The sequence below is a fragment of the Tamandua tetradactyla genome, chromosome 23 (genome assembly GCF_023851605.1).
Source record: "Tamandua tetradactyla isolate mTamTet1 chromosome 23, mTamTet1.pri, whole genome shotgun sequence".
Taxonomy (NCBI): domain Eukaryota; kingdom Metazoa; phylum Chordata; class Mammalia; order Pilosa; family Myrmecophagidae; genus Tamandua; species Tamandua tetradactyla.
Window position 1 is genome coordinate 26,037,332 of NC_135349.1, and position 16,345 is coordinate 26,053,676.

Consider the following 16,345-nt stretch of genomic DNA (forward strand, 5'->3'; position numbering starts at 1 on the left):
TGGTTCCTCAGGGGGCGTGGGCACTGCACACCTGGACCACCATCTCAGGGCTGTCAGCACTACCCACCTCCTCCTGTTCCTTTCTGAACTGTTGAAGAAAGCTAATCAGAGAAATCAATAGTTATTATCTCCCATATGTATTGAAGGTGTGTCAGGTCCTTTAATTATCTGCCTGGACCTTTTTTTTTTTTAAGTAGATTCTAACTCATTTTGTGATGTGGATAGGAATCCCTTTTAAGCAGTGGAAAGCCTGTATGACACAGGAGTCATATAAGAGGGAGTACATGGGCAGTCATTTTATTACCGCCCTCCAAAGTAGGCTAGGGCCAGCTGCTCGGCAGTCACTGTGCAGCATTCTTTGGATTCATCAGAGACTTGTATATTTCGGTGCATTTATTGCTCTGTGCTCTTAGGGATTCACTAAAGCATATGCTTCATTCCAGTTTCATTCTTGTCTTTCAGGAGAACGCTGCGTCAGAGACTGGGTTTACAGTGAGGCTCCAGACATTTCTTTCCAAGCGCCCATTGCCTCTAGGGACTGGAGGTATGTGTGCTGGGAGTTTATCCCAGAAATAGACATGATGTCAGGTCAGCACCAAAACAGCCACCCCAAGTTTAATTTGGCATTTATGGAGCTTCATCTTGAAACTCTTATCTCCTATGTTTGCCTCTAGGCAATGGCAAATTGAATATTTGGGGAGAGACGAGAGCAGCATCTGAGCTTTGCGCTGACAGGGAAGAGCAGTTTGAGATTGACAAAGAGCCCACACTGGACAGGAACAGGAGAGTGAGGGGTGGGAAGAGCCAGAAGCGGAAGCGGCTAAAGAAGGACCCTGGGAAGAAGATCAAGAGGAAGAAGAAAGGTTCTGTGATGATCATTTGCATTTTCTGGGCCTTGGTTTTTGTACATCCAGCTTGGAGTTCTGCAGCACTCTCACTCCAGCTGGCCCTGAGCTCTGCCCTCAATGCATGGTGCCATTTTCCCTCAAATTTGTAGTGCTAACTTTGTGTGATTGCCCTTTTATTTTCCACATCCATCTGGCAGACTGAGAGATCCTTGGATTTCACATATGCTTCCTTCTGCTTTCTCTGATTTATATTTTATAGACCCTTAGTAACTCCCTCTTCTTAGATCAGTTCAAATTTCTAATTTCATTTCAACTTAACAAACCTTCACAAAAGTGCTTAGCAAAAATACTCATCACCACCAGCCACAATCCTATTATTTTGGTCTTACTATTTAATATCTATGATTATGCTAATCAGGCCTATGTTCAAAGTCATGTTGGATTTTTCAATTAAAAGAAAGCTAGGAGTCATTTAGTTACTCTTCATGGGGCAAGAAAATCTGCCTTTACCATAAAAATAATTTGGAAGAAATTCACTAAAAAAATGGGCTTTTGGAATTGCCCCTAGCATATAGCATTTACTCCAGCATTATCTCCCCTAGGGGAAGAGACCTTGGAAAACCTACTGGTTAAGAGTTCAAGGTTCAAATCCTATGTCTGGTACCACCTAGCTATGAAACTTTAGACAGATTGCTGTGTGTCGCTATTTCAGTTTCCCATAAAATGGGAATAATAATTATATCTATCCCACATATGATTGTTGCTGAAGTATTATTTTAATTATGTTAATATATGTACATAACTTAGACAAGTGCTTGACACCTAGTAAATATTCCATAATGTTAACTACTGTTATCACTATTTATTTAGCAGCTGCTTTGTGCCAGGCATCATACTAGGTATTTCATACATGATGTTGATCAATCTTCCTAATAGCCCTGCAGGATAGGCTAGCGGTCTCCAAGGCGCAAAAGAATTTACACATGTGTCTGAGGTCACAGGGCAAGGGAATGGTGGGGACCTGGGTGACTCTGCAGTCAACTGCCCTATGCATGTATGTAAGCTTCTGTATGAAGGACTCATTGTCACAGTGGAACAGACTAGAGATTCACATACAGCTAATAGGAGGCAGTATTGCCTGCCCAATCCATCACCGTGAAATTTAACCAAAGAGAAATGATGAAAGGGTTTTAAAAAATCTCTCAGGAAGGGCCGAATCTTTTGTGGTTGTTTCATATAGCATTAGGCACGATGAGACTGTGATAACAAATATCCTCGGTCAGCTCTCGCCAGCTGGGTAGGGACCCATCCCTGCTCTGGAAGTAGTGGCTTCAGGACAGTTCTTAGAGGCACCCTCCCTTTTCCTTCTTGTGTTTGTAGAAGAACTCTCGGAAGAAAAAAACAAACGGCTGCGCTACCATGATGAGGCTGACCAGAGCGCCCTGCAGAGGATGACACGGCTTCGCGTGACCTGGTCCTTGCAGGAAGACGGGCTGCTCATGCTGTGCCGCATCGCTAGCAACATCCTCAATGCCAAGGTGCCCCTCCCCGCCCCCAGCTGAAGGCCAGCCCCTCCCCCAGGGAGCCCTCTCTCTGGTCTCTAGACCCTCATCAGTTTCTGCCTGGCCCTGGGGAAAGTCATTTCTAGAATCTTACACATTAACACTCGTTCCCCTTTTGCACATTTCTTTGCAGCCTTCGGCTACATACAGCCCTATTTTTGCCTGGGCTCAGGCAAATCCGCTCAAAACTTTTTTTCTCTCTCTCTACCAGGAATCTAGCCCTTTCCTGCTCCCTTTCTCCCGTGCTGATCTGCCAAAAAACTCATATTTATCTTTCAGTTACTTCTTATCACCTCTGGAAAGGCTTCATGAATCCTGCGAAATGGAAGCAATTACTCTGTTCTCTCTGTCCCTTGGACATATACTTCTCACATTGCTTCTAGAGATCTGGGTAACTCCTGGCTCATTGGAGTAGCTTTTCCTCAAGGGCGGAGACTTTTCTTATTTGTTTCTATAGCTGTGGCTCCTAGCCTGCTGACTACCACAGGGTAAATCAGTCATAATTTATTGAATCAAAATGGAACCCCAGCTTGGGTCTCCAGGTCTCTCATGTTTCCAGACAATTCTACCCAGCACTGTCTTTGGTACTTGCCACAAAGAAACTCTTTTCCCACCAGACCTTGAAGACTTGCCTTCTCCTCTTCCCAGCACCCCACTCAGTGCCAGCCACATAGTTGGTGCCTAGCTAATGTGACTGAGAAAATATTTACTCAGTAGGCATAAGGTGATAGTTTTAATTATTTTCTGAGGAATGAGGCTCAGACATATTTTTTTTTTCCCCACTCCCTTAGATTAATTCCCAATAACATGGGCTCTGAGGGTACTGATTTTCTGTCTTGGCTCTGTTTGTTCCAGGTGAAGGGCCCATTTGTCCCCTGGCAGGTCGTGCGGGACATTTTGCATGCTACCTTTGAAGAGTCTTTGGATAAAACATCTCACTCAGTTGGTCGTAGAGCACGCTACATCATCAAAAATCCACAAGCCTCTCTGAACTATAAGTAAGTCATATGGAAAAACTTCCATTATTTGGGGACAAGGTTATGCCTGTGCTTCTAGTTCATTTTTTATTTTTCTTCCTTCCCATTTGCTTAAGATTTTCATGTGGAATCCAGATAAAGCACACTAAGTAGTCCAATAGTCTGTCCAAATGTTGGGGTTCATTAGTAAGATTGGTCCTTGATTTTGGGTGCCTGATATTTGGATTTTAGAAAAGCCTGGTGAAGTAGGTGCTATTGTCCCTTTTTACAGATGCAGGGGCCAGACAAATTAAGAGACTTGCCGAACATCACATAATGAGTCTGTGGTGAGCGCAAAGCATCGGCTGATTTTCACAACTCCTTTTAGCACTCATTGAGCTTGTGATAGCTAGTGATCATGGCCCATCACTTAGCTCAGCCCAGAGTACTAGGCATAATGCCCTCAGCCATGGCTGAGCTGGGGTCCTCTCCATACTTCCCAGCCATGGGTTGGATTGTACGGGGATTGCCATATTGGCAGCTATATTGTGGGGTGGGGTGCAAATGGGCTCCAGAGTTAACAGACCTGGGTCTGAGTCCTCACTGCAACTCTCCCTTTCTCCAGCTGGGACAGGGCATTGATCCGCTTAGAGGCTGTTTCCTGTATGTGAAGCAGGATGATAACACTTATAATAAGCACACCTGTCCTGCCTGCCCCCATCCCTTGCAATCTGTGTGGCCTTTACATCAGCGAGCTTTAAAGTAGAACAACAGTCTCAAATTGCATGCTCTTTAGGAAAGTTTCAGTACCTGGCTCAGAGGAGCCCAGCAAACACTGGTTGCCTTCCCCTTCATTTCATTTGAGCAAGTCAGGCTTGTATCATGGTGATAGGAAGACTTGGGGAATGGACAATTAGTGCTTTGGAGAAGTAAGAAATAATAAATATGAATGCTTATATAATATATATATATTTTTGTGTAATATTTGTATAATTTTTTAAAATTATAATACACCTTTACATGAGTTGTCTTATTTGGTCCTGACCAAATCCTGTGGGAGAAGGTAGGAGTTACTGTTCTTAGTTTATGTGTGGAGGGATGGAAACCCAGAATAGCCAAGGTATAAAATAAGAGCAATATAAATTGTATGGAATTTTTATTTGGGTTTATTGCCAAGTTTTGGTAATGGTTGGTGATAATGGTAGCACAACATTGTGACTGTCATTAACAGCACTGAATTACTCATGAGAAGTGGTTGAAGGGAGAAATTTTAGGTTGCATATATGTTACTAGAATACAAATTAAAAGAAAAAACCTAACACTCTACAACACAGTGAACTCTATTGTAAACAATGGACTATAGTTAATAGTACAATTATAAAAATGTTCTTTCATGAATTGTAACAAATATACCACATTAATGCAAGGTTTTATGGATATTTCTGTAGACCCATAACTCTAACAAAAGGAAAATTAATTTTAAAAAAAGATTTTGAAGTATATGGCAGAATACTTTTTTTTCCTCTTTATCTATATGCTATACATTTTATTTTATTTTTGTCATTTTAGCACTTTATATAAGGTGAAATAACACATTATTTGTAACAGTTTTTTCTTAGCGGTGTGGAGATTTGTCTTTTGAAATAAAGGATAATGCTAACATAAACTTTAATATGGATATATATTTTTTAATTTTTTAGTAATTAAAAAAAATTACAAGAAACAAACATTCCCAACACATACACTCAGCAGTTCACAATATCATCACATAGTTGCATATTCACCATTATGATCATTTCCCAGAACATGAGCATCAATTCAGAAAAAGAAACAAAAAGACAACAGAAAAGTATAACAAACAGAAAAAAAAATTTTTTTACAGGTCATACCCCCCACTGATCCCCCACATTGATCACTAGCATTTCAAACCAAATCTATTTTAACGTTTGTTCCCCCCATCATCCACCTAATGCATAAGAATAACCTCCAGGATAACCTCTTGACTCTGTTTGGAATCTCTCAGCCACTGACACTTTGTCTCATTTCACTGTTGCCCCTTTTGGTCGAGAAGATTTTCTCAATCCCTTGATGCTGGGTCTCAGCTCATTCTAGAGTTTTTCTCAATCCCTTGATGCTGAATCTCAGCTCATTCTGGGATTTCTGTCCCATGCTGACAGGAAGATCCACACCCCTGGTAGTCATGTCCCATGTAGACAAGGGGAGGGCAGTGAGTCTGCTTGCTGTGTTGGCTGGAGAGAAAGGCCACATCTGAGCAACAAAAGAGGTTCTCTTGGGGGTGACTCTTAGGCTTAATTTTAAGTAGGCTTGACCTATCCCCTGTGGGGTTAAGTTTCATATGAACAAACCCCAAGACTGGGGGCTCAGCCTATAGCTTTGGTTGTCCACACTGCTTGTGAGAATATCAAGAATTCAACTTGGGGAAGATGAGTTTTCCCCCGTTCTCACCATTCCCTGAAGGGGACTTTGCAAATACTTTTCCACTCACTGATCAAATCACTCTGGGATTCATCAGGGCATCACCTGGACAAACCAACAAAATCTCATGTCCTATACAAAGTTCCATGTACTTAAGGTGTTCAATCAACTATCTACATGTTTTATTAGGAGATGCACTAGTCAAAGTATAGATTTGTACCAAACAAACATTTTTTGCTTTAGTCTCACACATTAGTTGAAATTTTAAAATATTATGTACCATCTATTTTTCAGCACACTGCAGTAATGACATCCTTTGTTCTTCCTCATGCAAAAATATTTTTTAAATTTGTACATTTAGTCACTATCATTATACACTCTAGGCATTCCTAGATTACACCATCTCAATCTTTATCGTCTATCTTTCTTTGTGATTTCATTTATGCCCCAGCCCTCCTCCCTCTATCATTCTCATATGTAGCTTCATTCAGTGTTTTAACATAATTGTATTATAGTTAGGTAATATTGTGCTGTCCATTTCTGAGTTTTTATATTCAGTCCTGTTGCACAATCTGTATCCCTTCAGCTCCAATTACCCAATATCTTACCCTATTTCTATCTCCTGATTGTCTCTGCTACCAAGGAAATATTCCAAGTTTATTCACTAATGTCAGTTCATATCAGTGAGATCATACAGTATTTGTCCTTTTGTTTCTGGCTAATCACACTCAGCATAATGTCCTTAAGGTCCATTCATGTTGTTATATACTTCATAACTTTATTCTGTCTTACAGCTGCATAATATTCCATCTTATGTAAATGCCACAGTTTGTTTAGCCAACTCTCTGTTGATGGACATTTTGGCTGTTTCCATCTCTTGGTAATTGTTAATAATGCTGCTATAAACATTGGTGTGTAAATGTCCATTTGTGTCCTTGGCCTCGTGTCCTTTGAGACAGCATATAGATGGGTCCTGTTTTTTAATCCATTCTGCCAGACTATGTCTTTTGATTAGAGAGTTTAATCCATTAACATTCAGTGTTATTACTACATGGGTAGTACTTTCTTCTACTATTTTGCCTTCTGGATTTTATATGTCATATCTAATTTTCGGATATTATTTTGATATAAAATATTTTAGACAGTACTTATGGTAGAATACTTTGAACTGAAAATTTATGTTTTATATTCATCATGTTACATCTTTACTTTTTGTGTCTTTGAAACTATTCTTAGTAAAACTATTATTAAAATAATTTTCTGCATGAATATGGTATTTAAAAAAATGAGAGCAATAGCAGGCATCACTTGAAACAGGTTTGGCTGACCCCAGATTCATCTTTTTGAAAAGCTATCACCATCCAACAGGTATATAAGTAAATCATACTGCATGGTTGGCCACAACTAGATACTTCTAAACACAGACATTGTTCCAGTGCCTAGACTTCATTTTTTTTCCTTCTCTTTCTGCAGGGTTTGCCTAGCTGAGGTATACCAAGATAAAACACTTGTTAGTGATTTTATGAATCGAAAATGTGACTATGAAGACCCAAAGGTAAGTGCTGTGCAGTTGCAGGGAGATATGAAGGGATGTTGGTTCTGCCTGCTCTGAAGGCTGGGCCTTCAAAGTACTAATATGTTACCCTGGATCCCAGAGTCCCTCTGCTAGCCTTACAAATATGAATGTTTCCCTCCTCATTTGGTTGGCTTTGCACTTCATTTGATCTGGCTCCTAGCAGTTTTTAAGATGATGAGAATTTGACATCGCATTTGAAATGCTATGGTACCTCAGGCTTATTTTGTTAAAAAAATAGGGCAGGAAAACTTCTGGGGAAGATGGGAGAGTAGGGAACTTCAGGACTCACTCCTCCTCCAGAAACAACTAATGGACTGGCAGAAACTGTCTGAAACAGCCTCCAGACGCCAGGAGAACACTTTATGACATTCAGGTAAGAGAAGGGCAAAGAGGCTGAGAAACTGTAGTAAAGACCTGTGATTTGCTTCGCTGTGATTGCTGGTGTGCATAGCCCATTCTTGAGGCGAAGTGCCTCGGGTCTGCTCTCTGGCTGGCTGCTGTGGATAGAGAGGGATGTGGAGGTCCTCTTCCCCAAGAATAGGATGGGACACAGCTGAGTAATGATTATGGCTTTTGATTGGTGACTTTAGATACTCAGTCCCAGCTCTGAACCGCTGTTTTAGCCCGCCCTACATGGTAACCACAACAATGATTATCTCCTACCTACCCTAACAGGGGCAAAGGTGGTGAAGGTTTAAAGACACAGGGCCTCCTTATAGGAAACAGTTTGCTGAAACACACCATCTGCTGGGAAGGCCAGGAAAAGACAACTTTGGTGAGCCATCAGAAAGGCATTTTGGTATCTTACTTGACCCTTTTCCCAGGGCTTTTTAGAACTGGTCCATACCCCCTTCATGGGTCATTCCCCCTGTTTTGGCTGTAAGGACTGGGGTAAGGTTTCTCAGAGGTGACCCTCTTCCCAGAATTTCCCTTCCAGGCAAAAGCAGCTAGAGACAATGAAAGGAGGGTTAAAAAAAAGACTGTAGTGGCAAAATAAAAACAAATAGAACAGATTAAGATTCCCGGAGAAGGAACAGAAGAAAGAAAGCTTTCTCCTGAGGGTGAAACAATTGCACAAATAGTGCAGTCTTAAAAAATGTACCACATAATCAGGGCAAGAATCAGATGAGTAAGAGCTAAAAAAAATCTGATCAGTTAAACGTGGGCAATTCTAAAGGTCTAGGATAAATTGAACCAAGTGTCAAAGAAAAGCCTGAACATAAAGCCAATCAACAATAAAACCCTAGGTTTTTAGGGTGAGAAACTGACCTTCAGAATATACTCATCAAGGTAATCAGATGCCTAAAAATCAGTAAAAAAATTACAAGCCATACTAAGAAACAGGTATATGGCCCAGTCATAGGAACAAATTAAAACTTCGGAGGACACAAAGAATTTAGAACAGTGAATCAAAGATGTTCAAACAAATCTCCTAAATCATTAGAGAGATGGAGGAAAATATGACTAAAGAGGTAAAGGACATTAAGAAAATACTGGGTAAGTATAAAGAAGAATTGAAAGTATGAAAAGAAACATAACAGAACTTATGGGAATGAAAGGCATAATAGAAAATATTAAAAATACACCAGAGGCAAAAAATAAATAAAACAAAAATACACCAGAGGCATGCAACAGCAGATTTGAACAAGCAGAAGAAAGAATCAACAAACTAGAAAATAGAATAATTGAAATACAGACAGAAGAACAGAAAAAATTGAGCAAGGTCTCAGGGAATTGAATGACAGCACAAAACGCACAAACATATGCATCTTGAGTGTCCCAGAAGGAGAAGGAAAAAGGAATAGAAAGAATATTTGAGGAAAGAAGAGCTGAAAATTTCCCAACTCTTATAGAAGACATAAAAATACATATCCAAGAAGTACAACATACTCCAAATAGAATAAATCCTGAAAGACCTACTCCAAGACACATACTAGTCAGAATGTAAATGCTAAAGATAAAAAGAAAATCCTGAAAGCAATAAGAAAAAAGGTGATTTGTCACATACAAGGGAACCTCAATAAAATTAAGTGCTGTTTTCTCATCAGAAACCATGGAGGTGAAAAGGCAGTAGTATGATATATTTAAGGTACTGAAAGAAAAACTGACCGGTCAAGGATTCTTTATCTGGCAAACTGTCCATCAAAAATGAGGGAGAGTTTAAAATATTCACAGGTAAACAGAAATAAAGAGTTTGTCAACAAGAGGGTGAAAGGAAAAGGCAGGAGAAAAGAGGCTGGGAGTAGGAAATGAAGACTATCTGTAAGGGTAACTAGAAGTGTATAAAAAGAGACATAAATAAGATGCAGCATATAAAAACCAAAGTGTAAAGTCGTTGAAGTACTGACTCAACAGTAATAACATTGAATGTTAATGAATTAAACTCCCCAATCAAAAGATACAGATTGGTAGAATGGATTTTAAAAAGTGTGATCCATCAATATACTGTCTACAGGAGATACACCTTGGATCCAAGGTGTTGAATGTGAAAGATTGGAAGATAGTCCATGCAAAAGAGTAATCAAAAAGCTGAAGTAGCTATACTAATAACAGACAAAGTAGGCTTTAAATGCAAAACTATTATAAGAGACAAAGAACACTGTTTATTAATAAAAGGGGCAATTCACCAAGAAGAAATAGCAATAATAAATATTTATGCTCCTAACCAGGGTGTCCCACAATACATGAGGAAAACTGTGGCAAAACTGAAGGGAGAAAGAGACATCTCAGCAACAATAGTTGAAGATTTCAATACACTACTTTTACCAATAGATAGAACATGTAGACAGAGGATCAGTTAGAAAACAGAGAACTTGAATAATATGATAAATGAACTAGACCTAACAGACGTATACTGAACTTTGCACCCCAAAACAGCAGAATATACATTCTTCTCAAGTGCCCATGGATCATTCCACATGTTGAATCAAAACAAGTCTCAATAAATATAAAAAGATGGAATCATACGAAGCACTTTTTCCACAATAATGGAATGAAGTTGGAAATCAGTAACCACTGGAAAACTGGGAAAATTCACAAATATATGGGAGTTAAACAATGCATGCTTAAACAATCAGTGAGTAAAAGAAGAAATTGCAAGCAAATCAGTAAATATCTCAAGACAATGAAAAAGAAAACACAACATATGAAAACATAGGAGATGCAGCGAAAGCAGTGCTAAAGGAGAAATTTACAGGCCTAAACACCTATGTTAAAAAAGATGGAAGACTTCTGGGAAGATGGCCGAATATAGTAGCTTGAGATCAGCCCTGGTCCACAGAAAAGTTAGAGAAGGGCCAGAAGTGTGACTGAGGTGGTGATTCAGGAGTGCAGCTGATCTGGGAGACCCTTCTACACCACATAGGGCAGCCCTAGTTTCACAGGCTAAGAAACTGAGAGGCAGAAAGCTGGAGACTGGTGAGGAGGCTGTGGGAGTGCATAGACAGGAGCCAGAGACTAGGAAGTCAGCCAGGCCGTGTTCCGTGGGTGAGCTATCCTCACCAGCGCAGCCCCGTGGCTGGTGACTCACCCCACACGCCACATACCTGAACCCCGTCACCAACTCCCATTCCCTGCGCTCCATGTGCCCCCACACCACAAGGCCCAAGTACACATACCTGCCCCACACCTCTACCCCAAGTGCAGCCCAACCCACCTCTCCTGCACCTCTCCCAAGCATTACCTCCCCCTTCCTGTTTCCTGCAGGCTGTTGCCAGTGCATAAAGGCTGTGGGCACTAACCTCCATACCCAGGCTAACCCTGCCGCCCTGCCCATAGTATCACACAGCCTCACCTTGTCCCCCCCCCCAACCCCAGAGCTCTGCACATGAGTTTATGGCACTCTTAGACCCACACATGCACACACAGGCCCCCAATCACCTCATTCAGCTCTGGGAACTTCAGAAGAAAGAATAAGTGATATAAAGGACAGAATAACAGACTTCAAAGATTCAAAACAGCAAATGGCAAAAATATGGAAAAATTTCATTTGGATCTCAGGGAAATGATGGACAAAACAAAGTGCACAAATATAAAAATCATTGGTCTCCCAGAAGGAAAAGAGGAGGAGTAAAGGGGTAGGAAGAGTAGTTGAGGATATAATGAAGGGACACTTCCCAACTCTTATAAAGAACATAAATGTACAAGACAAAGAAGCCCAACTAAACTCCAAACAGAATAAATCCAAATAGGCCTTCCCCAAGACACATATTAATCAGTCTGTCAAATGTTGAGGAGAAGAAAAACACCTGAAAGTAGCAAAAGAAGAACAATCTACTACATACAAGGGAAACCAAATAAGACTGAGTTCAGACTACTCAACTAGCACCATGGAGGTGTATAACATATTCAAGGTCCTGAAAAAGAAAGAGTTCCAGCCAAGAATTCTGTACCCAGCCAAATTGTCCTTCAGAACTGAGGGGGAGATTAAAATTTTCACAGACAAAGAAGTTCTGAAAGAATTTGTCAACAAGAGACTGGCCCTATAAAAAATACTAAAAGGAGTTCTGCCAGCAGAAAAAAAAAAGGACAGGAAAGGGGGGTCTGGAGGACAGCACAGAGTTGAAGAGTACTACTAAGGGTAATTTAAAGAATACAAAGAGAAAGAGGGAAAAGAATATATAGATCTGACAAATAAAATGAAACCATAAGATGGTGGATTCAAGAAATACCTTTTCAGTAATAACTTTGAATGTTAACAGACTAAACTTACCAATTAAAAGATACAGATTGAGAGGAGGGGCCAAGATGGCAGCTCAATGAGGTGTGGGATTTAGTTCATCCTCCAGAGCAGCTAGTAAATAGCCAGGAACAATACAGAACAACTGCTGGGGCCATATCAGTGACTGGACACACAGTGTACCCCAGCCTGGACAAGTTGGACCAGCTGCGAGCCCACCCAGAACCGTGAGTTCCCCAAGCTGTGAAGTTGGGGCTTGTCCCCCACAGGCTGCTTCCCAGGGGGGAAAGGAAAGAGACTTTACCAGCAGCAGGGGTTGAGTGCAACCAAGCTCCAATTGTGGAATTAATTAGCAAATTCTGACTATTAAAAATAGGCCCCCAGCGCAGCTGAACCCCAAGTAAAAACTGAGGTTGCTGGGTTTTGCCCTGGTGCAGAGGGGCCAGGGTTGATGGAAAAAGAAAACAGAAAGGAAAAAAAAAACAACAGGTTTTTTGGATCAGTTAGCACATACTACTTGATAGGGTCTGGGCCCTGAAGGAGAGGAGGAGGCATCTAGGACCTGGAGATACACAAAGCAACATACCAACTTAAGCTCCTGATTGGCAAACCTGAGGAACGGGGTCCTGCTCTGAAAAGGATTTTTCTTTTTCTTTTTTGTGGCTGTGTTTCTACGGCTTGACTACTCTTTAGATACAGCTGCAGGACTTCTCAGGCTCCAACTACCCTAGGCATAGGCAGAATTAAGCTTGTTTGCATGTTTGTCTGGAGCCTGTGCCCTCCGCAGGAGAGGGATGTGGCCCAGCTCAGGTGAAATCCCTCCCTCAAGGAATTCAGACCCCAGGGTCTGGAAAAGTGAAGCAATTAAAGCCAGCATACAACCTCTCCTCCATCTCAACCAAGCCCCCAGCAGTGCGAGTCAGCTAAACTTAAAGGAACCACATCACCTTATGCTGGTGGGACCCACAGGCAGGAAAGTGCCACATACTGGGAAGGATAGGAAAAACACCGAGTCTAGAGGCTTCATAGGAAAGCCTTTCAACCTACTGCATCTCACCCTCAGGGAAAACTGACACAGTTTCTCCTGAAAGGAAGACAGTTTGGTCTGGGAAAATCTGGCTGGGGTCTGTAATACCTAAGTAGACCCTCCAAAACAGGGGGAAAAGGCACCATACAGGCAGGGCAAGAAACAAGAAAACAAGAACTGAAAAATTCTGATCTGTTAAACAAACCTAAGCTAGAGGCCTAGAATAAGCTGAACTGAATGTCAAAGAACAAATAGAAAACAAAGTCATCCAGCAAGAAAATCCTAGGTAAAAAAAAGTGAAAACAATCTCCAGAATAAACTAATTAAGGTAATTAAATGCCTAGAGGCCAGCAAAAAATGATGAATCATACTAGGAAAATTGAAGATATGGCCCAGTCAAAGGAACAAACCAACAATTCAAATGAGATACCGGAGTTGAAGCAGTTAATTAAAATGTTCGAACAGACATGGAAAACCTCATCAAAAATCAAATCAATGAATTGAGGGAGGATATAAAGAAGGCAAGGAATAAGCAAAAAGAAGAAATTGAAAGTCTGAAAAAACAAATCACGGAATTTATGGGAATGAAAGTCATAGTACAAGAGATGAAAAAAACAATGAAAATCTACAATGTTAGATTTCAAGAGGCAGAAGATAGAATTAGAGAACTGGAGGACAGGACATCTGAAATCTGACAAGCAAAAGAAAATATAGGGAAGAAAATAGAAAAATATGAGCAAGGACTCAGGAAATTGAATGACAACATGAAGCACACAAATATACATGTTGTGGGTGTCCCAGAAGGAGAAGAGAAAGGAAAAGTAGGAGAAAAACCAATGGAGGAAATTATCACTGAAAATTTCCCAACTCTTATGAAAGACTTGAAATTACAGATCCAAGAAGTCCAGCATACCCCAAACAGAATAGATCCAAATAGATGTACTCCAAGACACTAATAAGAATGTCAGATATCAAAGAGAAAGAGAGAATCTTGAAAGCAGCAAGAGAAAAGCACTCTATCACATACAAGGAAAACCCAATAAGACTATGCATAGATTTCTCAGCAGAAACCATGGAGACAAAAAGACAGTGGGATGATATATTTAAGTTACTAAAAGAGAAAAACTGCCAACCAAGAATTCTATATCCAGCAAAATTGTCCTTCAGAAATGAGGGGGAAATCAAAATATTTTCAGACAAAAAAAAACACTGAGAGAATTTGTGGCCAAGAGACGGCTCTGCAAGAAATGCTAAAACAGGCACTGGAGACAGATAAGAAAAGAGAGGAGAGAGAGGTATGGAGAAGAGTATAGAAATGAAGGCTGTCAGTTAAGGTAAAAAGAAGAAAAATTAGATATGACATATAAAATCCAAAAGGAAAATGGTACTTCCCAAAAGGGAAGAAAGTACTGCCCTTATAGTAATAACACTAAATGCTAATGGATTAAACTCCCCAATCAAAAGATGTAGACTGGCAGAATGGATTAAAAAACAGGACCCATCTATATGCTGTCTGCAGGAAATGCATCTTAGACCCAAAGATAAGCAGAGGTTGAAAGTCAAAGGTTGGGAAAAGGTATTTCATGCAAATAACAGTCAGAAAAAAACAGGAGTAGCTGTACTAACATCTTACAAATTAGACTTCAGATGTAAAACAGTTTAAAAATTAACTGTTTAATTAAAACAGTTTAAAGAAGGACACTATGTATTAATAAAAGGAACAATTCAACAAGAAGACATAACAATCATAAATATTTATGCACCGAGCTAGAATACTCCAAAATACATGAGGCAAACATTGAAAAGAGAAACAGACACATCTACCATAATAGTTGGAGACTTCAATTCCCCATTCTCATCAATGGACAGAATATCTAGACAGAGAATCAATAAAGAAACAGAGAATTTGAATGATACAATAAATGAGCTAGACTTAACAGACATTTATACAACATTACATCCCACAACAACAGGATATACCTTTTTCTCAAATGCTCATGGATCATTCTCAAGGATAGACCAAGTGCTGGGTCACAAAGCAAGTCTCAATAAATTTAAAAAGATTGAAATCATATAAAACACTTTCTCAGATCATAAAGGAGTGAAGCTGGAAATCAATAATAGGCAGAGAGCCAGAAAATTCACAGATATATGGAGGCTCAACAACACATTCTTAAACAACTGGTGGGTCAAGGAAGAAATTACAAGAGAAATCAGTAAATATCCCAAGGCAAACAAAAATGAAAACACAACATATCAAAATTTATGGGATACAGCAAAGACAGTGCTAAGAGGGAAATTTATTGCCCTAAATGCTTATATCAAAAAAGAAGAAAGAGCAAAAATGGAGGAATTAACTGTCCACTTGGAAGAACTAGAGAAAGAACAGCAAACTAACCCCAAAGCAAGCAAAAGGAAAGAAATAATGAAGATTAGAACAGAAATAAATGAAATTGAGAACATGAAAACAATTGAGAAAATCAATAAAACCAGAAGTTAGTTCTATGAGAAAATCAATACGATTGATGGACCCTTAGCAAGGTTGACAAAAAGGAGAAGAGAGAGGATGCAAATAAATAAAATCAGAAATGGAAGAGGAGATATAACCAATAATCCCACGGGAATAAAGGAGGTAATGAGAGGATACTATGGACAACTTTATGCTAATAAACTAGACAATGTAGATGAAGTGGACAACTTCCTAGAAAGGCATGAACAACCAACATTGCCTTGAGAAGAAATAGATGACCTCAACAAACCAATCACAGGTAAAGAAATTGAATTAATCATTAGGAACCTCCCCCCAAAAAAGTCCAGGACCAGATGGGTTCACATGTGAATTCACTGCCCTCCCCCTTTCTGCTTGGGGGATGACTCCCATGGGTGTGGACCTTCCTAGCAATGTGGAACAGAAATCCTAGAATGAGCTGGGACTCAGCATCAAAGATTGAAAAAACCTTCTCAACCAAAAGGGGGAAGAGTGAAATGTGACAAAATAAAGTGTCAATGGCTGAGAGTTTCCAAACAGTTGAGAGGTTATCCTGGAGGTGATTCTTATGCATTATATAGATATCACCTTTTAAATTAAGGTGTAATGGAGAGGCTGGAGGGAACTGCCTAGAAATGTAGAACTGTGTTCCAGTAGCCATGTTTCTTGAAAATGATTATGTAATGATATAGCTTTCGCATTGTGACTGTGTGACTGTGAAAACCTTGTGTCTGATGCTCCTTTTAGCTACCTCATCAACAGATGAGTAGAACA

At 40.0% G+C, this 16,345-nt stretch overlaps 1 protein-coding gene across 3 annotated transcripts in view; it reads left to right on the forward strand.

The window, feature by feature from the left end:
* The window catches only part of GTF3C1 (general transcription factor IIIC subunit 1), a 114,266-nt gene that overhangs the window by 59,275 nt on the left and 38,646 nt on the right, over window positions 1–16,345 (forward strand). For all 3 annotated transcript variants that reach the window (XM_077141450.1, XM_077141451.1, XM_077141452.1), the window contains 5 exons: window positions 463–544; window positions 675–863; window positions 2,229–2,386; window positions 3,266–3,408; window positions 7,276–7,357. In XM_077141450.1, coding sequence (XP_076997565.1) covers window positions 463–544; window positions 675–863; window positions 2,229–2,386; window positions 3,266–3,408; window positions 7,276–7,357 — 654 coding nt within the window. The remainder of the gene's footprint in view (window positions 1–462; window positions 545–674; window positions 864–2,228; window positions 2,387–3,265; window positions 3,409–7,275; window positions 7,358–16,345) is intronic.